The 22,167-nt window shown below is 52.5% G+C and overlaps 4 protein-coding genes across 8 annotated transcripts; 1 reads left to right on the top strand and 3 right to left on the bottom strand.

The window, feature by feature from the left end:
* The first annotated feature begins 1,853 nt into the window (after nucleotides 1–1,853).
* Nucleotides 1,854–21,407, top strand: LOC127602770 (protein FAM163B). Of its 3 annotated transcripts, none has more exons than XM_052069117.1 (3): nucleotides 1,854–1,897; nucleotides 20,230–20,345; nucleotides 20,486–21,407. In XM_052069117.1, the coding sequence occupies exons 2-3, from the start codon at nucleotides 20,253–20,255 to the stop codon at nucleotides 20,942–20,944; spliced, it is 552 nt and encodes a 183-aa protein (XP_051925077.1). In that variant the 5' UTR covers nucleotides 1,854–1,897; nucleotides 20,230–20,252; the 3' UTR covers nucleotides 20,945–21,407. The 3 variants fall into 3 exon arrangements, with proteins under 3 accessions (XP_051925077.1, XP_051925075.1, XP_051925076.1); XM_052069115.1 differs by lacking the exon at nucleotides 1,854–1,897 and adding an exon at nucleotides 11,822–11,956; XM_052069116.1 differs by lacking the exon at nucleotides 1,854–1,897 and adding an exon at nucleotides 18,678–19,046.
* Nucleotides 2,200–10,011, bottom strand: LOC127602719 (natterin-3-like). Of its 2 annotated transcripts, none has more exons than XM_052069045.1 (3): nucleotides 9,875–10,011; nucleotides 9,291–9,709; nucleotides 2,200–3,179 (listed from the first exon to the last, which is right to left on the bottom strand). In XM_052069045.1, exons 1-3 carry the CDS (start codon nucleotides 9,951–9,953, stop codon nucleotides 2,550–2,552), a joined length of 1,128 nt encoding a protein of 375 aa, XP_051925005.1. In that variant the 5' UTR covers nucleotides 9,954–10,011; the 3' UTR covers nucleotides 2,200–2,549. The 2 variants fall into 2 exon arrangements, with proteins under 2 accessions (XP_051925005.1, XP_051925004.1); XM_052069044.1 differs by having other exon boundaries at nucleotides 2,200–3,522; nucleotides 9,628–9,709.
* LOC127602715 (natterin-3-like) lies at nucleotides 5,077–6,913 on the bottom strand. Of its 2 annotated transcripts, none has more exons than XM_052069041.1 (3): nucleotides 6,775–6,913; nucleotides 6,564–6,666; nucleotides 5,077–6,199 (listed from the first exon to the last, which is right to left on the bottom strand). In XM_052069041.1, the coding sequence occupies exons 2-3, from the start codon at nucleotides 6,652–6,654 to the stop codon at nucleotides 5,127–5,129; spliced, it is 1,164 nt and encodes a 387-aa protein (XP_051925001.1). In that variant the 5' UTR covers nucleotides 6,655–6,666; nucleotides 6,775–6,913; the 3' UTR covers nucleotides 5,077–5,126. The 2 variants fall into 2 exon arrangements, with proteins under 2 accessions (XP_051925001.1, XP_051925000.1); XM_052069040.1 differs by having other exon boundaries at nucleotides 6,564–6,671; nucleotides 6,775–6,908.
* Nucleotides 10,959–12,969, bottom strand: LOC127602098 (natterin-3-like). Its single transcript, XM_052067949.1, has 2 exons — nucleotides 12,856–12,969; nucleotides 10,959–12,093 (listed from the first exon to the last, which is right to left on the bottom strand). Exons 1-2 carry the CDS (start codon nucleotides 12,944–12,946, stop codon nucleotides 11,009–11,011), a joined length of 1,176 nt encoding a protein of 391 aa, XP_051923909.1. The 5' UTR covers nucleotides 12,947–12,969; the 3' UTR covers nucleotides 10,959–11,008.
* Nucleotides 21,408–22,167: the final 760 nt, after the last annotated feature.

Here is a 22,167-nt window from a genome sequence, read left to right as displayed (position 1 = left end):
AACACACCCGAAACCTCCGGCGACACACGACACAGCTGCGATACGTCTCGCAACGCAATATGACACCCAAGTAGGCGGCTAAGACCTGAAGTGACACGTGTTGTAACATGAGTCCGCTATTTTTATGCTTCTGTTCCGTTTGTCACCAACAGGGGGCATCGGAGGGCTTCTCCTCCAGCGTCGCACCTGTTGGTCATCCAGTCAGGAGCCCTTTCCTTTGAAAATGGCTGCCAGGCCGACCACTCGGGTTCGGATTCTTGTTTGAGCGTCACGGGTTTTTGTTCGTTGTGGTTTTCAGGACTTTTGTGCGACCGTTGTGGGTTTTTGCTTCTTTGTTACTTTGAGTTTGAGGGTATTTTCATGACTTTGTTTGCGTCGTCGATTGAGTTTGTTCATTCTGCGCCTCTCAGTGTTTTTCTTCACGATATTTTTATACTACAACTCAAAAATCAAGCCTCTCCCTCGCCGATGGTTCGTATCGCCCCAAATCTTGGGAAATGTTCTCGCCGCTCTGACCTGACGGCCTTATCGCAAACACGTGCTTGATAAATGGAGGCTCATGGAAGATGATAGGGACGAGTCATCGGGACAAAGTGCAGCCCGTCTTGTCTCCTCAAGCCCTTTTCTTGAGCTGGCTTCCAGTTTTCCCTTTTCAACTTGTTTCAACACCTCAAAGCACCTTGAGCTCCCTCGTGTGTATGGAAGCGGCAATGCAGATGTAACCCAAAAATAAAAAATCTTTATTGAGGAGTCGTTTGTCATCGGTGTTTGCCAAATCCCCCGCAGCCGTCGAACTGAATCTTTGATGTTGACTGAAACCAGAGGCTGACGGAAGGCTTTGAGGCAAATTTCGCATGAGACTTCATTCTCAGTTGTGTGGCTCTATAGTTACAGGCTACTTTATTTTGTTATTTTGTTATTTATATTTATTTAGTAGTTTATTTATTAGTTATTTATTTAGTAGTTTATTTTGTTCACAATAATTTGTTATTGTGAAGGGCACACCGGACGTTGTTGCGTGAGACACTTCCTTTTTCACGCGGGACGGCGAACCTCCGAATGCTGGACTGCGAGTTTTAGTGTTCATTCATTCATTCATCTTCCGAGCCGCTTGATCCTCACTAGGGTCGCAGGGCGTGCTGGAGCCTATCCCAGCTGTCTTCGGGCAGTAGGCGGGAGACACCCTGAATCAGCTGCCAGCCAATCGCAGGGCGCACAGAAACGAACAACCATTCACACTCACACCTAGGGACAATTTAGAGTGTTCAATCAGCCTGCCACGCATGTTTTTGGAATGTGGGAGGAAACCGGAGCACCCGGAGAAAACCCACACAGGCCCGGGGAGAACATGCAAACTCCACACAGGGAGGCCGGAGCTGGAATCGAACCCGGTACCTCTGCACTGTGAAGCCGACGTGCTAACCACTGGACTACCGGGCCGCCGCGAGTTTTAGTTTAGTAGTTTATTTATTAGTTATTTATTTAGTAGTTTATTTTGTTCACAATAATTTGTTATTGTGAGAGGCACACCGGACGTTGTTGCGTGAGACACTTCCTGTTTCACGCGGTACGCCGAACCTCCGAATGCTGGACTGCAAGTTTTAGTTTAGTAGTTTATTTATTAGTTATTTATTTTGTTCACAACAATTTGTTATTGTGAAGGGCACACCGGACGTTGTTGCGTGAGACACTTCCTGTTTCACGCGGGACGGCGAACCTCCGAATGCTGGACTGCGAGTTTTAGTTTAGTAGTTTATTTATTAGTTATTTATTTTGTAGTTTATTTTGTTCACAATAATTTGTTATTGTGAAGGGCACACCGGACGTTGTTGCGTGAGACACTTCCTGTTTCACGCGGGACGGCGAACCTCCGAATGCTGGACTGCGACTTCGTGTGGTAAGCCGAGCATATCGTTTATCTATGACGTAAATTTATGATAGGATATTAATTAGCGGGGTTTGATGGCCGTACATTTACATTTGAGGGGCGTTCCAATTGTTTACGGTGAGCATTTACGTACAACGATTAGTGCATTTTGCTCGTAAACGTTTAGCTCCGCTAGCATAGCCACGCGTTCGTCACGCACCATTGTTTGACACGTTTTATTTTCCAACGAAGTCTTTTTACGTGTGTCTGTTACAGTTTGACACCTTCTTGACTCGCCTGTAAATAAATTGTAAGAAACATCAACAGTGTGATGAAGGAGTTAAGAAAACCCTTATTCGTCTCACAATGAAGAAATTCCCAATTTACAACAGCAAAGTCATGAAACGAAGAAAGTAGAAGAACTAAAAGTAGAGGTAGAGTTTTTTTTTTTTAAGTGTCTCGTCTTTTGTCTAATGGGCAGAAATGTCGAGAGGATTGCCTCTGCGCAAGCTGCGTCTTAGTTTTGGTGACAAACAAACCATCTTTGAGGTGCGAGGATAAGCCGACATTTTGTACAATCGACACACGAAATATTCTTGCTGTTATGCAGATGTGAGTATTTCCATTTTATTCTTCTTATAACAAGGACCTTCATCAGAGCGCAAACAAGCGTGTGTGCGATTTAGCAAGGCTTGGCATCCGGCACCGGTTCACAGCGGTCCACCATACCGTTGACCTCCGAGATCTGGACACTGCTGTAGATGCCCTTGACGGTGGTCCACTTGGTCTCGCCGTTTGCGTAAGTGCGTTTGAGGCGCGCCGTGTAGGGGATATCCGCTCCGTACTTCTTGCCCACCATGTGGATTCTGCACAAGTGGTTGGGCGGGACCTTGGTGGTCAACTTGAGTTGGTGCTCGGTGGTCTCGGTGTAGGTGGTCCCCATGGTCACGGCAAAGTTGGTCTCCACGCTAAATGTAATGGCCCCCTGAAACAGGTGGGGGATACCGGTGGTGAAGATGGTGCTGGCGGCGAGGGAGAGGCTGAAGGTGTGCTGCCACCTGTGCTCCACCATGTTTCTCTTGCTGAGGGTGTCGGTGATGGTGGCTTCCAGGCAGTCGCGGTTCTCGACGCTGTCGTTCTTCATCATCTCCGGGGGATGCTCCACCACGTTGATTCCTTCGGTTTGGTAGGTGATTCGCATCAGGTGGTCCTCCTTAATGTCTTCCTTGATGGTCAAGAACATGTAGTCTGTGGGGTAATTGTACTCGTATTCGCCCCAGGGCAAGTAAAAGACTCGGTGGCTCACATGCACCTTGCCCAGACCGTACGCGTTCTTGCCGACGTATTTGTCTCTGTCCTTGCAGTTTTTGACCGCGTTCCAGGCCACCGAACCGTGGGCGCCCTCCTGCCACTCCAGGATCTCAAATTTGTCTTTGTTGACCAGCAAGAAAAAGTCTACGGTCTGCACGGCTACCCCGTTAAAGGAATAGACACAGAAGTTGCCTTCGCTGGGTCTGTAGTAGCCTGAATCGCACTCGTGCTTGCAGATGTAGTCGATGCTTTTGGTGTAGCCGTTGGAAAAGGACACGGCTCCTTTGGGTGGACTGCCCGTCCACCACTGCCACTCCAGGTTGGTTCCCTCAAAATCAAAATCTTCGGACACCACTCCGGAGATGTTTGAAATCATCAAACGAGGGGAGCCGGCACCCGACAGTTGAGGAACCACGTCGATCCGATCCGGGTCTCTCACCATCTCTGTGCGCGATGCCCGAGAAACACACAAAGCACGGTTGAAGAAAACCGCCCCCCTCCCAGACAACCAAATGTGAGGATCTTTTAAGCAGCTTGAACAAAACCACAAATGCTTGCGCAGAGCCCCTTGGCCAAAGCCGAAGAACTCAGACCCTCGGCCAAAGCCGCTCACCCAGCTCACATTGTTACAGTGGCTGAGGCAGTTGGGGTTTTCCCGCCCCAAACATATATTGAGTTGCAATTTTACACTCTTTTTAGCCTCAATCCAAATCCTACCATTGAACCCGAACACTAAACCGAGCACAAATCCTAAACCCAAATCCTTACCCCCGGGCCATTAAAATCAAGAAAGAAAAAGAACCACTTACGAGGCTGGGCGCAATCAGGACATTGGACCAGCAAGGCCAGCAGCAGGACGACTGTCGACGGATTCATCAGGCACCAGAGAGGGGGGGACACTCGCAGAACGGCAAAACCCGATTTCCAAACCCAGTCCGAAGAGGGTCTGCTCTGAAGCGGTGGCCCGCGTCTGCAAATTATTTATAAGACAGAATGTACTCTGCCCTTCAGCCGCACTTGTGACTGGATGCCATCCTCCCAATCGAACGTTGGCCAGCGTAAACAAAGATTGTCCAGATTGTGGCCGGCTTTCGGGAATGGCTACCGGCGAGTGATCGATGACACATCGGTCACGTGAACCAGGACGTGTCCTTGGTCACATGTCAAAAGTGCTTGGAATCGCCCAAACGGCACACCGTCGCTTGCGAGTGGAAAGACATCGAAATGAAGGCTTAAGTGGATTTTTGGCACGGTCGGGGTTCAGAAAGCGTCGCAAACATGTGGGCCAACACTTTTCCTTGTCAGGGCATATTCCAAATTTCCTCGCAAATGCATTATTTTGCTGACGCTTTCAACCAAGCATTCGCCACGCAATGAGATTTCGGCACCCGATCCTCATCCTCATGCCAGGCAAGAGGAAAGAAGGCACCGAGACCGAGAGAAGGTGCTGCTAACTCCGCTCATTTTTGGAATCTTTGACCCCCCCCCGTGTCGCCCGCAGCAATCTTGTGAGTTTGGGTGTATGCTGTGTCGATGGAAGCTTCAAGCGACAGTTCTGTAAGATGAATTAAGTCTACACCCTTGGTCACGCTACCGAAACAGTAAAGCAAGTGGGAATGGTGCAGTGTCCCGTTTTGTCGATTGAACTGCGCTGACAGTTGGATGGGGAAATTTGGATGAAATAATCAAATGGATTGAAGATTGAACGGGTTCCTTGATCCTCGAATGGGTAGATGGGTGAAAACGGTTGACCGATAAATGGATGAAGAACTGAAAAATTGATAGACGGATTGATCGATGAAAGAATGGATCCATATCAAGATGGACAATGGACGAAACGATGGATTGATGACGGCAAGCGTGTGTGGGTGCGCTCGAACGAACGGAGAAGCAGGAGATGACGTGAAGCTTGTTGTTTTTATTTCACTTTCACACCCGACGGGTCTTCTCAACAAGGCTTAACGTCAGGCAGAGGTACGCAGCGTTGCATTTCAGCGTGAACCTCCGAGACCTGGAAGCCCTTGAAGGTTCCTGTGACGGTTTTCCACTTGGTCTCCCCGTTGCGGTAGATGCGCTTGAGGCGCGCCGTGTACGGGATTTCCAAGCCGTACTTCTTGCCCTGCATTGTGATGGTGCACGAGTGACCGGCGGGCACCGTCGTCTCCAGCGTCAGAGAGTGGGTGGTGGTCTCCGAGTAGGAGCTCTCTTTGTTCAACCTGTAGGTGAAGGAGGCCTTGAGGTCGATCTTCCCTTCGGCGACGAAGGGGATCCCCGTCACGATGGTGGTGCCGACTCCCACCGTGAGGGCGAAATCGATCTCCCACTTTTGGGTTGACGTGACGCTCTTCGAGAGGGTGACCTCTTGCTTGATGGACTCGCACTGCCTGTTTGAAATGGTGTTCCTGTTCAAGACCTCGGGGGGATACTCGTTGGGCTTGACGCCCTCCGTCTTGTACTTGACGTTCATCAGGTGCTCTCTCCTGACATCTTTCATGGTCTCCAGGACCATGTAACTACGGTACCAATAACGGCTTCCGCCCCAGGGAAGATTGAACACCTTTTCGCTCACCTTGACTTCCCCCAGTCCGTACTCATTCTTACCGATGTAAATGTCGTCGTTGGCGCAGGTCTTAATCGAATTTGGTGTCACCGAACCATCGTTCCCCTCTGTCCACTGCAGAATCTCAAAGTCGTCTTTGTTGACCAGCACCTCAAACTGCGTGGAGCTGTAGCCCGCCTCGCCGGAGACGTAGGCGCAGGCGGCGTTGGCGAGCGTGGAGTCGTAGTAGCCCGAGTGGCAGCCCACTTTGCAGATGTAATCCACCCGGCTGGAATACGAGTTGTAGATGGACACGGCGTCGTCCGGGAGGAAGCCGCCCCACCACTTCCATTCCAGGCTCGTTCCGTCATAGTCTGTCGACGGGGTGTCCCGCAGTCTTCTCAAGAGGTCCGATGACGGCCTCAGAGCTCTTTTCATGGGCGGTTGCTCCGGGAGCTTGTCCTCCGGATCCAGATGGAAACCTGTTGTGTGAAGAAAACAATCCGAGTCACCGGAGACTCGTCTGCCCAGGATTCGAAAGGGTTTGGCTTTGACCAAATGATAAAGGTGGGACCAAGTTGCAAGTAAGTCCCGAGTTTCAATCTGCGAAAGGTTACACTCGTATGACAATCACCGTGTCGGCTTGCGGGTGGGCCGAATGTACTTTGCCCGATTCTTTTTGCTCAGTATCCTGATGCCAATTGAAAATAACGATCACGCGTACCCCGGAATGCACCCAGGGCTACATTGGATTTATCAAAACCAAGACCGCATGGGCCAGGTCACGTTTATCTCAACATGAGTTTGAGAACCACCGCTCCAAGACCGGGTACCACATGACGTCACCTGAAGTCCTTCGTTGAACGCCGTCAACTGGGTTGGCGCAGGTCAGGTGCACCAGAGCCCACAGCAGAAGAGGAGCCGGCTGCTTGGCCATCTCGTTTTGGTCCTACGCTTGGATGAGAGGGCGTCAAACGAAGTCAAGCGACAATGCAAGGAGGATGAAAAGGGGGCATCGGAAGCAAAACAAGGATGAGTGAGGAAGAGATGCACTTACCACAAGTGTGTCAGCTGTTGTCCAGCGGCTACAAATATGCCCTCTGAGCTGTGGCAGCACTTTGACGCGCGGCCGTCCTTGAGAAATGATTGACCAGTGCAAACAAATCCTTAAAACTGAGAATTAGATCTTTGGACTGCGCACAGTAATGCCAAAATGATCAGAACAAAAAGGAGAACCGCATTGGAGCGCAAAACGGCTACGGAACTCGTCAAATGTTCATGATGGCCATGAAGCGTAGGGATCGTTCAGAGTCCAGATTTTGGAATCATCACACCGGCCGAGGGCTTTTCGTTCTGGCGGGTCGTTATAACTGAGCGGGGAAGAGAGTTCCGCTTGTGTGTGTGTAGTCAGATGTGTTTGTGAGCATGGATGGGTTTTTTTGTCTCTGTGTGCCCTGCGATTGGCTGGCAACCGGTTCAGGGTGTCGCCCGCCTACTGCCCGGAGACAGCTGGGACAGATAATGAATGCATGGATTTTCTTTCATGCTAATCGGGATGCAGTGTTCTGCCGGGGTGTACCAGCAGCTATTTTTGAGACACGTGACACATTTTAATAATCGTGGCAGAAAGTTGGGGAAGCATTTCTTTCAGGGACAGCAGAAAATAATTGATAAGCCCAAAACCCAAAACCTTACTCCAAGACCGCCAAAAAGAGAACCAAGAAAAACAAGCATTGGCTCCTTATGCTGCCGTTTTTCACTTTCAACCTTGGCCCAAAGCCAGATCCAACAGGACCTGCAACGGCAGCATCGCTGACGTATTCGTCAGGCACCAGAGACAACACACAGATGACCAGAACCAGATCTCCAACCCCAGTCCCGAGAGGGTCTGCTCTGAAGCTGTGGGGCAGCAGATATGAAATCATTGTACTCTGCTCTTGGGCTGCACTTGGCCAACCCGCCCTCCTCTGGAGAAAACATTGACCCGTGCAGATAAAGTGGCGAAACAAATCCCGCGTGGATTGTCCAAACGGTACCGGAGTCTGGGCGATCACGAGTGAATCGCACCAATCGGGACTTGAGCAAGTGCTTGTCCTCAACCCCTGCAAAACCACTCCGACAACATACGGTCTTGCATCTGGCAAGCCCGCCTGTCCCGCCATTGCCTGAGAGCAATCAGGAAATCGACAGACTTGCGAGTCAAACGCAAAAGAAACGGTGGAGAGGTTGTTTGACAAGGCGGAGGATGGATGGATGGAAAAAAAACCCCAGCTGGGTACTGGAAGTGATTGATGTATGAATAGACAAGATCGATGGATAAGAAAATGGACAAACGGATGACAGACTGATAAAAGGAGGAAAGAAAAAGAGATTGTCGTCGATGTTCACAGCGACAATGTGGTCTCGGTGACGGAAGTCTCGACGAGGGTCTTCAATTTGTAGAACCGCACACGCGCATGAGTTTCATTGGTGAATTGTTGGAGGTTTTGCCGAAAGGCAAAGGTCATAAGGCAAACATTCTTTGACGACAGAAATTCCCGTCGGGTTCATGAAGACACCGGATCGCCTCGGATGTTTGCAGCAATCTGGACGTCCGTTTTATACCCGGCGGAAGTGCCGCTGATTTGGACAAAACCACATCAAAGGTTGTATTGGAAGATCACGTGAAGCGGGCTTGACAGTCCATTTTGCTTGAAGTCTGACTGGTTTATCTTTGAGGGTGAGGGAAATCTGACAGGACACAGAGGGTAGTACGATCGGAACCACCATCTTTGGTTTAGCCAGTATTTTTTTTTTTATATGGACCGAAATGTTGAAGACTTTTGCACAATGAAGACACAAGATGATCTTTGATATTTCCATTTAATTTTTCTTCTCACAAGGACTTTCATCGGAGTCCAAACAAATGTGTGTGTGTGTGTGTGTGTGTGTAGGGGGGGGCGGTTAGCAAGGCTTGACGTTGGAAAGGCGTTCACAGCGGTCCAGCATGCCATCGACCGACGAGATCTGGACACTTCTGTAGGTGCCCGTGACGGTGGTCCACTTGGTCTCGCCGTTTGCGTAAGTGCGTTTGAGGCGCGCCGTGTAGGGGATATCCGCTCCGTACTTCTTGCCCACCATGTGGACTATGCACCTGCTGTTGGGCGGGACCTCCATGCTCAATGAGAGGGTGTGCTCGGTGGTCTCAGAGTAGGTGGTGCCCGAGGTAGCAGCGAAGTTTGTCTCCACGCTAAGGTGAATGGACCCCTCAGCCAGGCGGGGGATACCGGTGGTGAAGGTGGTGCTGGCGGCGAAGGAGCCGCCGTAGGTGTTGTCCCACCTGTGCTCCACTTTGTCGCTCGTCCCGATGACGACCGTGACCGTCGCTGCCAGGCAGTCTTGGTTTTTGACGGTGTCGTTCTTCATCATCGTCGGTGGATGCTCCACCACATTGATGCCTTCGGTTTGGTAGGTCACATCCTCCAGGTGGTCCTCATTAATGTCTTCGTTGATGGTCAAGAACATGTAGTCTTTGGGGTACTTGTACTCGTATGAGCCCCAGGGCAAGTAAAAGACTCGGTGGCTCACATGCACCTTGCCCAGACCATACGCGTTCTTGCCGACGTATTTGTCGCTGTCCTTGCAGTTTTTGACCGCATTCCAGGCCACCGAACCGTAGGCGCCCTCCTGCCACTCCAGGATCTCAAATTTGTCTTTGTTGACCAGCAAGGAAAAGTCTTGGCTTGACACGGCGTTGCCGCTAGAGGAATAGACACAGAAGTCGCCGTTGCTGGGTCTGTAGTAGCCTGAATCGCACTCGTACTTGCAGATGTAGTCGATGCTTTCTGTGTAGCCGTTGTAAATGGACACGGTTCCGTCGGGGAGACTGCCCGTCCACCGCTGCCACTCCAGGTTGGTTCCCTCAAAATCTGACTTTGTCCCTCCACTCTCGGCGTTCCCACTTTTCAGACGCGGTGGCCCGGCATCCGACAGTTGAGGAACTACGTCGGGTTCTATATCGGAAGCCGAGGAAACATAAAAAGCACAGTTGGATGGATAAGAGTCCCGATAAGCATGCGTGACAATATTTTCAGCCACTTGAACAAACCACAAATGCTAACTGAAAACCTAAGCTAACCCCGAACAAAACAACCGCGGGAGTCATTATCATGTCTTACGGGGCAGTGGGCCGCCTGAACCTCGGGCTGAGGCCAAAGCCAGCAGAACCAGCACCAGCAGTACCAGCGACGAATTCATCGGGAACCGGAGACAACACACAGGAGACCAGAAGCAGAATTGCTAACCTAGTCCAAGAGGGTCTGCTCTGAAGCCGTGGGCACAACAGATGTCAATATATACTCTGCCCTTGGACGGTCCGCCCTCCTCCTTATGAATAAAACATTGACTAGTGCAAATACGGTGGCGAGACAACCCTTGGCTCAGTTTCAGGATTCGCTTGGCCGAAGGGAGCGGGCAGTGGCACGTCAGTCAGGTTTTATCAGGACATGCCCTCAGCCACGAGAAACCACTCAAACAACATGCAAGCCCGTGTTTGGCGCCGTTTCCTGAGCGGAAACCGCAATGAGTTAAGAAATGGTGGCGAGTTTGTTCCAGTCGGCGGCGGATGGATGGATGGATAATAGATTCATGACGAATGGGTGAAGAGATGAAAAAAACAGATGAATGGGGGGGCGATTGATGGATTAGTCGACAGATGGTTTGGCCGGCTAAAATGAATGGACGGATTGCAAAATGGAGCGGCGAGCGGGAGATCACGCAGCGATTACGCGTCTCGAGACTTGAGTAGGGACGCGTCTTTGGCCACGTGCTGAAATCGCCGGATTGGCTGGATTCATTTCACGATGGACGGATGGGAGAATGATGAAACGGATGTATGTGCGGCGTCAGGAAAAATTGAGGAACGGATGGACTGCGAAAAGAATGAAGGGACCGACGGGATGAAATATGGAACGGACGTATGGATGGATGAGGAAGTGACGAGACGGATGATGGATGAACCAATGGACAATGGCTCAGTGGATGAGCTCATTGGTTGAGGGCTGAAAGAGTGGATGGATGCATGACCGGCAACATTGATGGAAGACGGATGGATGGATGGACATCAAATGTGAGGATGGGCTGCTCTCGCCACTCCAAATGGGTGCTTGGTGTGTGTGCGAACGGCGATTGAGGGGTCACCTGTCCAAGCACGGACAGGGTGGACGCATGTGTGGGTGCGCTGGAATGAACGGAGAAGCGGGATGACGGGAAGCTTGTTGTTTTTATTTCACTTTCACACCCGACGGGTCTTCTCAACAAGGCTTAACGTTAGGCAGAGGTAGGCAGCGTTCGATGTCAGCTTGAACCTCCGAGATCTGGACGCCCTTGAAGGTTCCGGTGACGGTGGTCCACTTGGTCTCCCCGTTGCGGTAGATGCGCCTGAGGCGCGCCGTGTACGGGATTTCCAAGCCGTACTTCTTGCCCTGCGTTTTGATGATGCACGAGTGACCGGCGGGCACCGTCGTCTCCAGCGTCAGAGAGTGGCTGGTGGTCTCCGAGTAGGAGCTCTCTTTGTTCAACCTGTAGGTGAAGGAGGCCTTGAGGTCGATCTTCCCTTCGGCGACGAAGGGGATCCCCGTCACGATGGTGGTGCCGACTCCCACCGTGAGGGCGAAATCGATCTCCCACTTTTGGGTTGACGTGACGCTCTGCGAGAGCTTGACCGCATGCTTGATGGACTCGCACTGCCCGTTTGAAATGCCGTTCCTGTTCAAGACCTCGGGGGGATACTTGATGGATTTGGCATCTGCAATTTTGTACCGGACGTCCATCAGGTGCTCTCTCTTGACATCTCTCATGGTCTCCAGGACCATGTAACTACGGTACCAATAACGGCTTCCGCCCCAGGGAAGATTGAACACCTCTTCGCTCACCTTGACTTCCCCCAGTCCGTACTCATTCTTACCGATGTAAATGTCGTCGTTGGCGCAGGTCTTAATCGAATTTTCTGTCACTGAACCATCATTCCCCTCTGTCCACTGCAGAATCTCAAAGTCGTCTCTGTTGACCAGGACCTCAAACTGCGTGGAGCTGTAGCCCGCCCCGTCGTAGGCGTAGGCGCATTTGGCGTTGGCGAGCGTGGAGTCGTAGTAGCCCGAGTGGCAGCCCACTTTGCAGATGTAATCCACGCGGCTGGAATACGAGTTGTAGATGGACACGGCGCCGTCCGGGAGTGAGCCGTCCCACCACTTCCATTGCAGGTTTGTTTTGCCAAAGTCCGCCGGCGGGTCGCCGTGCGCTTTTCTAAAGAAGTGTGGCGGTGGGCTCAGAGCACTTTTCTTGGGCACGTGTTCCGGACGCTGGTTCCCCAGACTCTCATCGAGAACGGGAGGCGGCACTGTTGTGGGAAGGAAAGAAGAAAACAATCAGAGCTGGTTTTCCCAGGACTCTAAAGTGGGACTCATTGGCAAAGGCCGGAGAGCTCAGAAGTCCAAAGACGTTCGGGCATTTATTTGATTCTTTCCCAGTGCCGCCTCCTCATTGTTTTATTTGAGCGTCCTGGTCATTTTAGTCCCGTGTCTTTTTTTTTCATTCCAATTGCGTCGTCCTCTTAACGCGGATGCCGTTCAAGTCGTGCATCTCGGCGGTTTTTCTACCGAGTCGAAACAGGCAAGCCTCGCTGTCCGCTTTCAATCAAATACCAGTCAGGAAAGTGCCACGTCTTCAACTGAACAATACAAGTCATGTGACACAAATCCCCCCCACCCCCCCCCACACACACTCGTCTGGCAGTCCGCGCCAACTTACCAGCATTGTCAAGCAGCTCTGTGAACTTAGAATCCGCCCACGAGGAAACCCTCTGGAGGGTGCAGATGGAATACTTGAAAAAGCTCGAACCTTGGAATCGAACACACACACACATTCTTCGATGGCATTTTGTGTGTCCTGGTGATGTCGAAGGCGGGGTTCTCAAACGTCTGAGAGTCCGAGAATCTTTCTAACCCGAATGCCAATTCAGAGTTGCTATCACGCGCAGCCCTCCATCGACCGGGGCCGCATGTGATTTTTAAAACCGAGGACCAGACGGTTTATTACGTCGTCCGCCAAGGACTCGAGTTTGAGAACCACCGTCCGAGCACCGGGCAACAGGTGACCTCACCTGAACCTGGCTGTTGATCGCAGTCGTCGGGGTCGGCGTGGGTCCGCTGCAGCAGCGCCAACAGCACAAGAGGAATCCACAGCTTGGCCATCTTGTTTGGCTCCTCAACTAGACAAGAGGAGGGGGGGGGGGCATGGAAATGGCACATGGTGAGCAAATGGCGATGTCCAGGGTGGCATGAAAGGCCCGGGACCACAAGGAGAGCCACTCACCGCGAGTCCCAGTGCGTCTACGATTGCCAGTGGGCAGCCGACACAAATATGTACCTTGAGCGATGGCTGCACTTTGACCAGTGCAAACACATCTTCAAACAGCGCCACTGCAAATCCCCTTTTTTCTCAACGCCGTGCGCGGTGAATTAATTCCATTCCTTTTCGCCCCGTGGGGCTCACCAGCATTTACGAACGGCACGGACCAACGTAGCAACGCTACGTCCCGACGTCCCTTTTGTGACTTCCTAGCAAGAGCCCCGCCAACATTTGCCCCGTATGGGGACTTCCAAACAAGAAGTCCGGCATGAGACTACCACGTGAAAGATGGGCGATTTTTGACATGTCCGTCACCATACCTTCCAAAAGACTCGCCCGCTTTTGAGACATTGCCGTGAAGATGTCCCAAACAAGACAGGAAATGTCCCGAAATCACTTTGCTAAGGAGACAATTGGGATGTTTTCCTTGCTGGCGTGGACTTTTCACGTCTCCGCCCGTGGCCGTCAACGCGTCCACCGATCGACAACGGCGTGTTTCTCGGTGTCTCGTCAGTTGGCTTGGATTTGGGTTCCCTGCTTCCTTTCAGTCCTTCTCAGTTCATTGTTGGTGTTTGGTCCCAATTCAAGACGCGTCCCAGTGTTTGTGACTTTCAGTCCCGGTTTTGGACTTGGTCCAGTTTGTCTTGTTGTTGTCGTTTTCTTCCAAGCACTTTCAGTTTCTTGCCTTTTTGTTCTTTGAAAGGATTTTCTTTTTCTCGGAATGCAATGCCCTGTACTTTGGAGTCAGCCAGTCCTCCATGAAGCGCCTTCAGCTGGTCCAGAATGCCGCTGCTCGCCTCTTGACTGGTACTCGTAAGAGGGAGCATATAACTCCTACTCTGGCATCCCTTCATTGGCTCCCCATTCATTTTTTAGTTCTTTTCAAGATCCTCCACTTTGTTTTCAAATCTCTGAATAAACTCGCGCCACCTTACCTCTCTGAGCTCAGGTCTGTGGACCAGTCTTTGTTAGAAGTACCAAGAGCTAAACTGAGGCTCAGAGGGGATGGATCCTTTTCTGTTGCTGGTCCCTCTCTCTGGAATGAGACCTCCCACTGAACATTCGGCAAGCCTCCTCGCTGCCCATCTTTAAAGCCCTCCTCAAAACTCACTTGTATTCTTTGGCGTTCGACTTAGCATGACTTAGATTTGTTCTTGATGTTACTGCTTGGTGCTTTCTACCGCCTACATTGCCGATTCGTCTTACTGTTTATTGTGTATGTTAAATCGCTCCATGTACAGCACTTTGGATGCAGCGATGGCTGTTTGAAAGTGCTCCAGAAATACTCTTGACTTGACTTAACTTGAATGTGCCCTGCCTTGCCAGGCACCATCCTGCTTTTTGGTCCTCAAGTGCATTCTCAGTGTGACGAAATACATCTATTCAAATATCCAGTGGCGGGGGGGGGGGGGGGGGATCCCAATCACAGGGGTCACTTTTACAAATTGACCTTGCACGACACATTGCGTCAAACGCCGCCGGGCTCAGGCGGAAGGCGGCGTGCGTTCCGAGACGGCGGTGAATCATCGTCTTGATATTCCAAACGCCCCCCCCCCCCCCCCGCCAGGCGAGTGCAGCGCAGGAAAAAGGAAGCCGGCGGCCACCGTATGAAAAATGCAGCAGCGCCTTTAGTTGCGCACGCCTGATCTTCGCGTCACCCGCCATCACGCGCGGCGCGTCCCGCTCGTTCCCGCCAAGGAGCCTGCCTGCTGGGGAGGGGGGGGGGGGGGGGGGGGGGGTTATTACTATCTCCCACTCGCCAATTCCGGGACAGCAAAGTGGAATCTGGATCAGGATGAGCCCAACCCAAACCCTCAGGCAACCCGAATATGAGACGTGAGATGTCCTCGGTGAGACGTCCATTTGATGACACCCCCCCCCCCCCCCCCGGAGAATAATGTCGCAGAGCAGCTGTTGCTGAAGACACATTGCAACTCTCTGTTCCGTTATGAAACTTCCTCATGAGATGTCCCGTGTGAGACTCGACTCAAAAAGATTTTTGAGACGTAGCATCACACCAGATGTCCCCATACGGGAGGTGTGAGACGTGAGCCCCGTACAAGACGTCCCATAGGATACCAGACAAGACAAACGAGGTGACCCCCGAGAAGACCTCCCCATGCAAAATGTCCGGCGTGAGACGTCCCCAACGTCGTCCTTCCATACGTCCACACTTAACAGCCGGCGCTGAATATTCACGAGGCACAATTAGCGTGACGGACACCGAAAGGCACCGCTGAGCTTTTTTGATGACTCGTTGCTGGGCCGTGGCAGGGGTTAGAGGTCAACCACGGAAAGATGGCAGCAGAGGAGGGCGAGCTTTCAAGGCGCCCCCGCCCCACGTAAAAGCCTCCTCATGCGGCGACGTGCCTCCTCTCCCGTGCGCTTCACTGGAGATGAGCCGGAATATTCTGCCTGGAGAGGGAAAAAAAAGACGAGGCTTCTCTCTATTTTTTCTTTTTTTCTCCTCCAAAAGTGGGGTCAGAGTGTTGGAGAGCCTTCAAATGGAGATGTTTGCATTATTCAGGAGATTCGCGGAGATGCTCGCCCGCGCTCCCTGGCATGAAGACTCGTGTCGGCTTCAGCTGGCTTTTGTCAGGGAGTCGCCGTTACAGTCACTCTGGGGGGAGGGGGGCCTTCATCATCATCTTCATCGTCGTCACCGTTATGCTCCATTTTTTGCCTCCAAGGGCACTTGGAAACAAAAGTACGATTCGTGTTATTAACCAACAAGAAAGCACAACTGGGCGCATTTCCAGTTTTAGAAGCTTCTGTGTTCTGAGTTCAGCTTTATAAAAAGAGCCAAGCCGAAATGAGACGGCCTTTAGAACCGGCGTGGAGCTAACGCCGGAAGGTAGACGCGGCGAGGAACCGAGCGGGGAACCAGACGTTTTCAGCTTCTGCTGCCTTCGCATGTCCGATTGCGCTACGCCGAACAGTTGCTGTCAGCCAACGTTTGCGCGCGCGGGCGGGTGTTTATCCTAGTGAAGCTTCGAGCGGAAGAAATTGGGAGCGACAAAGATACTTGTCGACAACAAGCCGGACAAACCTTCCCTGGGCGCATTCCTCCGCCTCGCTGAGCTCAACACGCCGCGGTCGGCATCGGCCTGCATCGCTGCGGTCGTCGCTGGCAACTTTCCGGGTCCGGGTCCCCAACGGGGATCGGCTCTCGAAGGTTCCGCGTGGTCCGTTTTAGAAGCCGTCGGGAAGACCGGCGTGGAAAGCTAATAAGAGGACCGCATTCGAAAGGCTCTAAAATTGTTTCGCCGTCTTCAGCTCCGAAAGGCAAGTTAGCTACGGAGCCTTTTGTCTCCATCTCAGGGTCAGGGATCGAAAACCGAAGCTCACCGGCTTTAAAACCTAATGAGGGCAGATTTTGAACGGGAGCGGGATCGAGTCTAGATCACATCATCGTTCCGAACCTTTTGTGGGATGAAGCTCAAGAACCTCAAATGGTTCGCCTCGAGCTACAATCCTGTCAGCTCCGGAACCCCGAAGGTCAGCAACCTCGGAACCCGACACAAATAGATATCTCAACTCTACACTTTAAATGTCTCTGGTTCTAGAACCTGCCATGGGATCAGATCAGAGTATTACTCTCTCTCGAGAAGCGAAAACGAGGTCCTCTTCAGAACTTCCCTTCATTTCAGCAAGTCAATAACCTCGAGTGAGGTTATTTTGTCATCCAAAGCCTCAGCGGCTTTTGAGCTTGCGGTACGATCCGCATCGGAACCCAGAGCGTCGCCGGCTCTCGAACCCAAAGTGAGGTCAGAAGCTCGAGGACCGAGAGTGAGGTCATCCGCAGAACCATAGTATCTGCGGGTCAGGGAAAGTCCTCGGAATGAACGTCGAAACCCAAAACCGCTCACTCGAACCGGAGTCGGATCAACTTTGGCCTCGCCGGTGCAAAGGAACCGAGCAGGATCCGGCCCATTCCGTGAATCCCCAAGGCCAGAAGCATCAGTGTGACTGCGCCGGTGCTTGCGGCGCCGCCCGCAACGCACGACGCATGGCGGCTTCTTAATATTTGTTACTTCCACATTCATTTGGAAAAGTCACGGGCACGCCATCAATGTAGTTGTGACACCGCCGAGTGTCGTTGTGGGGACCGGTGCCGAGTGTGTGTGTGTGTGTGTATGCATCGGAGTAAAAGGAAGCTCTCATGAATATTACACACTCTTGTCTGCACAAGACACTGAAATCTCAGCCTGATTCCACCTCTGAATTATTCACCACCCGAAGCATTTTCCTCTTCTTCTTGCTCTGTTTTTTTTTTTTATCTTGGAGATACGGTGAGACATCGGATGTTAGTGAGAGCTCGTCGAGTGCTACGAGCGGGATTTATCACCAATTAATGCCGGATCCAACCCGAGACGTCTTTATTGATATCGCGCTTTGACAACGGCAGTGGATGGAACAAAGCGCCTTGCGGAACAATTCGCAAAAACCAAAACCCCAAAAACAAATTACGGGAATACAACACATCAGACTCGGACGTGCAATGCTAACCATCTTCCAGCAGACGCATCATCGTTTCAAGCACTTCTCCATGAAAGAGAAGATAGTAAATGTCTGCTTCCAGCTAAGTTTGAAAGTCGACAAGACGCCGCGGCGTCCATTGACGAAAAAAAGAGATTTTGGTTCACTTCTCCCGCCGCTTCATGTAAATCCGCTTCAATTCCAAGCGCCGACTCCCAGATCCAAACATGCACCCCCCCCCAACCGTTGTGCAGAAGAAAGCGCAACCATCAGGCACAGATTCTCCTTCGACCAATGTCTTGGAGAAAACGGTCCGCGGCGGGTCAACGCAAAGCACAACAAACACCATCGGACAAAACGCAAGCACCAAAAAACAGAGACGGGCGCCATCTTGAAATTTATTGAGATGGTCATGACATCATCACCAAATGGTCACTTCGGTTTAGGGGATATCCGGTCAAGATGCTACTGAGGTATTGGCAAGGTTGGTAGACAAAGATTTGACGGGGATTTTATTTTCATGGTTTGTGCGCGGTCGAGGACCCCAAAACCGAGGAGGCTGGAGAAGCGGCTGAGCAAAATCTATTCACGAAAAACACACTCTGCGGCGGTCGCAGGACCTGCAACTTTGGGACCAAAGATGGGCGGTGGCCACAGGATGCGCGCCGCCATTCCAGGAACATCTGATGGCTGTGGGATCAATCCTCCGGTCCTGCGGGCGGGGGCCGTTTTTCGTTGGATTGTTCGGCCAAAGGTTGCGCGTGTTCGATACCCCGAAAGCCGGGAGGTAGGAGATATCGATGGAATGACACGTGGATGAGTCGTCACTTCCACGGTGCTGGTACGGCGCAGAGATCAGGCAGATGCTGTGGAAATATTCCAATAGAGACGTGGCTGGAAATAGGGAGATGCCGGTGAGGGAGGTGGTCATGGCATTTGAGCGCGGTTAAGATCATTAGCAAGATCGTCGCGAGATGCTAACGAGGGGCAGTCCGCCGGCCGGGAGGCCCACTTTGGAACATCTCGGGTGACTTTTGGGCTCATCCAAGCGAGACGAGGATGACGACGAAGGTCCGCCAGCCTCCCGCCGCTAGGTCTGTGCTGTGACGTGACCCGCTGGGCCGTGTGCGCGCGCACGCGGCCCAGCGCGCCGCCGCTTGGACATATGCGCGCACCGCCGCCGCCGCAGCAGACGGGACCGGAGTGGCTGCGCGCGGCGTCGCAGGGGATCTTTTTTTTTCTCCCCCCCGCAGGAGCTTCTCATCCCACTTTGGACTGCTTTGGCGTGTGTGAGGGTGTTGATGGAGAATGTTCCGGATGGGAATCGAGCCACTTTGGGGACTTTTTTTGTGTGTGTAGTAGGGGGTGCGTGTGTTTTTTGGGGTTTTTTTTTCTTCCTCACTTTTCCAAATCCTGGTGCACGTGCATACTCATTTGCAAGTGGAACCAGCACTAAAGTGATGGGTAAGATCTGTGTGTGTGTGTGTGTGTGTGTGTGTGCGCAAGATGAGTCTTTCATGATTGAGTAGGTGAGCAAGGCATCGGTAATGGCAAAAGATGCGTCAGGGAAGTTTGCGAGATCTCGATGAGGATTGCGATCGTCGCAAAATGGCCTCGCGGCGAGCAGTCGGAGCTTCCGAGATATCGTTTAGCATCTTAGCGAGGTATTGAGGGATTGGCGAGGTGTCATCCGGATGCTCGTGAAGATTAGCGTGAAATATTAGCCACGCGCGAGTGAGAGAGTCACGAGATTGTGTCACGGGTGTTGTGGGGTATCGGTGAGCTTTTGAGATGGTGGTGCGATGTTGTTAGGGTGTGAATGACGGATGCTATTGAGATATTAGTGAGGCAAGAGCGAGAAAGTAAGATACTGTCCGGGAATGGTCGACGTAAAAGCCGAATGTGCTATACGGTTAGCATCCTGGTGAGATTTTAGCAACATGCGAGTGAAACTCTCACGAGATACTCGCACGGCAGCGGGAGATTTGTGAGTTATTGTGGAGAAACGCGCAAGATATTTTTGTTTCATGTTAGCGAGACGATAATGGCACGTCAGTGAAATAATGGCGAGATTTGAGCACGGCGAGGCACCGTAAGTCGCGCTATTCCCGAGAGAAGAGCGAAAAAAGCGTACAGAGAGGTCGCCATGATAATTGGCCGGCGATTTGACGTTCGTGCGGTCGTCAAAAGACGTGAGCGTGATGACACTCGGATATCCGTCGAGAGATTTCAGGAAATACGACTGAAATCATGACAAATTTTTCTAAGGTACAGTACAGGCAAACGAATGGGCTCCGCTTAGCCGCGGCCTAAGTGGAGGACGGGGGGTGGCAAAGCGTTCAAAAAAATCTCCGTGAGACGTTAAGAACAACAACAAAAAAATCGCAGTGAGAAAAGAGCTGCTTTTTGATGCGGACTCGCTGCATAAAAGATGCGACGAATGAAGCGCGTCGTGGTCGTCGTGGCTAACACATTAGCGCATGCTAGCTTGCGCCGGCTCGTCACCTGGAACTCTCCCAAGAACCCGAAAAGACGAATACGAAACCCCGGTCCCCTTCTCTCTCTTCTGCCTTCCCGCCATCCCGACTGTGCGGACGGTTACCCCGCCCCGGCTTCCCCCCCCCTCGCCCCGCCCCCCCCACTGCAGGCTGTTGATGGAGAGCGTTTCGAATGTCAGCCGGGACAGTGGTCATCGCTGGTGGAATTCTGGCTGCCGTCATCTTACTCACCATCGTGGCCGTGCTGTGTTTATGTAGATTGCAGGTACGTCCGCTCCCTCGACGTGACTCGACGGGTTGCGGCAATTAACCGTAACGGACGCCGTCACGCGCCGCGTAACGAACGGTACGCCGCGTGAAACACAGCAGCCGTCCGGCACTTGTCGCTCCGTCTCCCCCTTTCAGTATTACTGCTGTAAGAGGGAGGAGTCGGCGAAGGGGGAGGAGCAGGAGGAGGAGGAGGAACCGGAGCTGTCCACCATGTCGCCTTCGCACCCCCTGGCTCTGTCGGCGCCCCCGACGCCGCCCACGCCGGAGCGTTACGGCGACGAACCCGAGACGTACCCGCCCACCTTCCTGACCGAGGCCAACGGGCCCGTTAGCTACACGCCGCCGCCGCCTCTGCGCCGCTGCCAGCGGGGGCACGGCTTCTGCCCGGCGTGCGCCCGCTGCACGCTGCCCTTCTACCTGCACCACCCGGAGCGGCTCTGCAACGGAGGCCGAGGGTTCGCCGGCTACCGCGGCGTGCGCCAGGACCCGGAGACGCCCGTCGCCGACCTGGCCGGCTTCTACCGCAAGCTGGACCTCATCCGCTCAATGGCCACGCGAGAGGCGGTCGTGCGCAGCATCAGCACCGACGTGTAGGGGGGGCCCGGGGGGGCCGCAAACCACACGCCAAGGGCTTTTGGAGAAGGGCCGGCTCGGGACGTCGGTCTTCGGGATCAATCTGCCAAGTCGAGGTATCCAGAGACAATGAAATAAAGATGAAATTAGCCCCGCCCACCACAAAAACCGTTTTGGATTGATGTATTTGATCAACACTCGATAGCTGACACTCGTCGCGTCTTCGGCACGGCGCCGTGTTACGCGGTGTTGCACGCCGTTAGCCACGCGGCGACGCACTTTGGCTCACTTTTATTTTGTCGAGTGAAGTACGGCCGAAACGGTTGTACATCGCGAGACGTTGTTCTGTCGCACGCTTTGTAACGCGCACCCGCTTACCTTGTAAGACACAAACTGTAACTGAGATGGCGAAATAAATTGTCACGTGCGCTGTAACGCGCTCACTTCATCTTGCAAGAAGCTATCTGTTGACCACCCCAGCGCCACGCGCTAGCTTGTAGCTTGTAACTTGTTCCACATTGGAACGCGGACGCTGTGCCAGGGCGCTACGCACCGCCGCGTAACCTTTAGCACAGTGGTCCCCAACCTTCTTTTTTGTTTGGTTTTTGGTGTGTCACAAACCAGTTGACACCAGACTCCAGACCAGGGAAGTCTGGTGGCGCGAGGCACCAGGGAGGGTATGAAAAGCAAATCATATGATCTTCAAATCGACTCTAAAATGTAGAGAGAGCCAGTGAGGGGGAGGGATGCCAGAGTGGGAGGGATGCGCTCCCTCTCACCAGGTGAGCAGCAGCATTATGGACCAACTGGAGACGCTTCATGGAGGACTGGCTGACTCCAAAGTCAAATTGCGCTACGGCAATCCGGCCGACGTGTGACCAAAGCGTGACTTCCTCTTCGCCAGAGAAAGGGGGGGGGCTTGACTTTAGCAAGCTGCCTAAGATGAAAGACGTCGGATTTGACAACTCAAAATAAATACGCCTTGTCGCGTTTGAAGTTAGCTAGCGCACACTTTGCCCACTTGGGTTCTGTTGTCCGACGCTGTCAGTCCAACAGTCGCACCGACGACGTCAGCCTGAATCGTGACCCCCCCACCCCCCTCTTTTTCCCCCCCAGAGAGAGTGAGCGTGAACATGAAAAGTCAAGCAGAGATGAAGAGAGCGCCAAGTGGACAGTTTCTTGTCTTTATTATCAACAACGCGTGTCCGCCTGCGCTGGTCTTTGTTATATTTCGATCAAAGACA

Source organism: Hippocampus zosterae, chromosome 6, assembly GCF_025434085.1.
Source record: "Hippocampus zosterae strain Florida chromosome 6, ASM2543408v3, whole genome shotgun sequence".
Classification (NCBI taxonomy): domain Eukaryota; kingdom Metazoa; phylum Chordata; class Actinopteri; order Syngnathiformes; family Syngnathidae; genus Hippocampus; species Hippocampus zosterae.
This window is presented reverse-complemented; position numbering and strand designations above follow the sequence as displayed.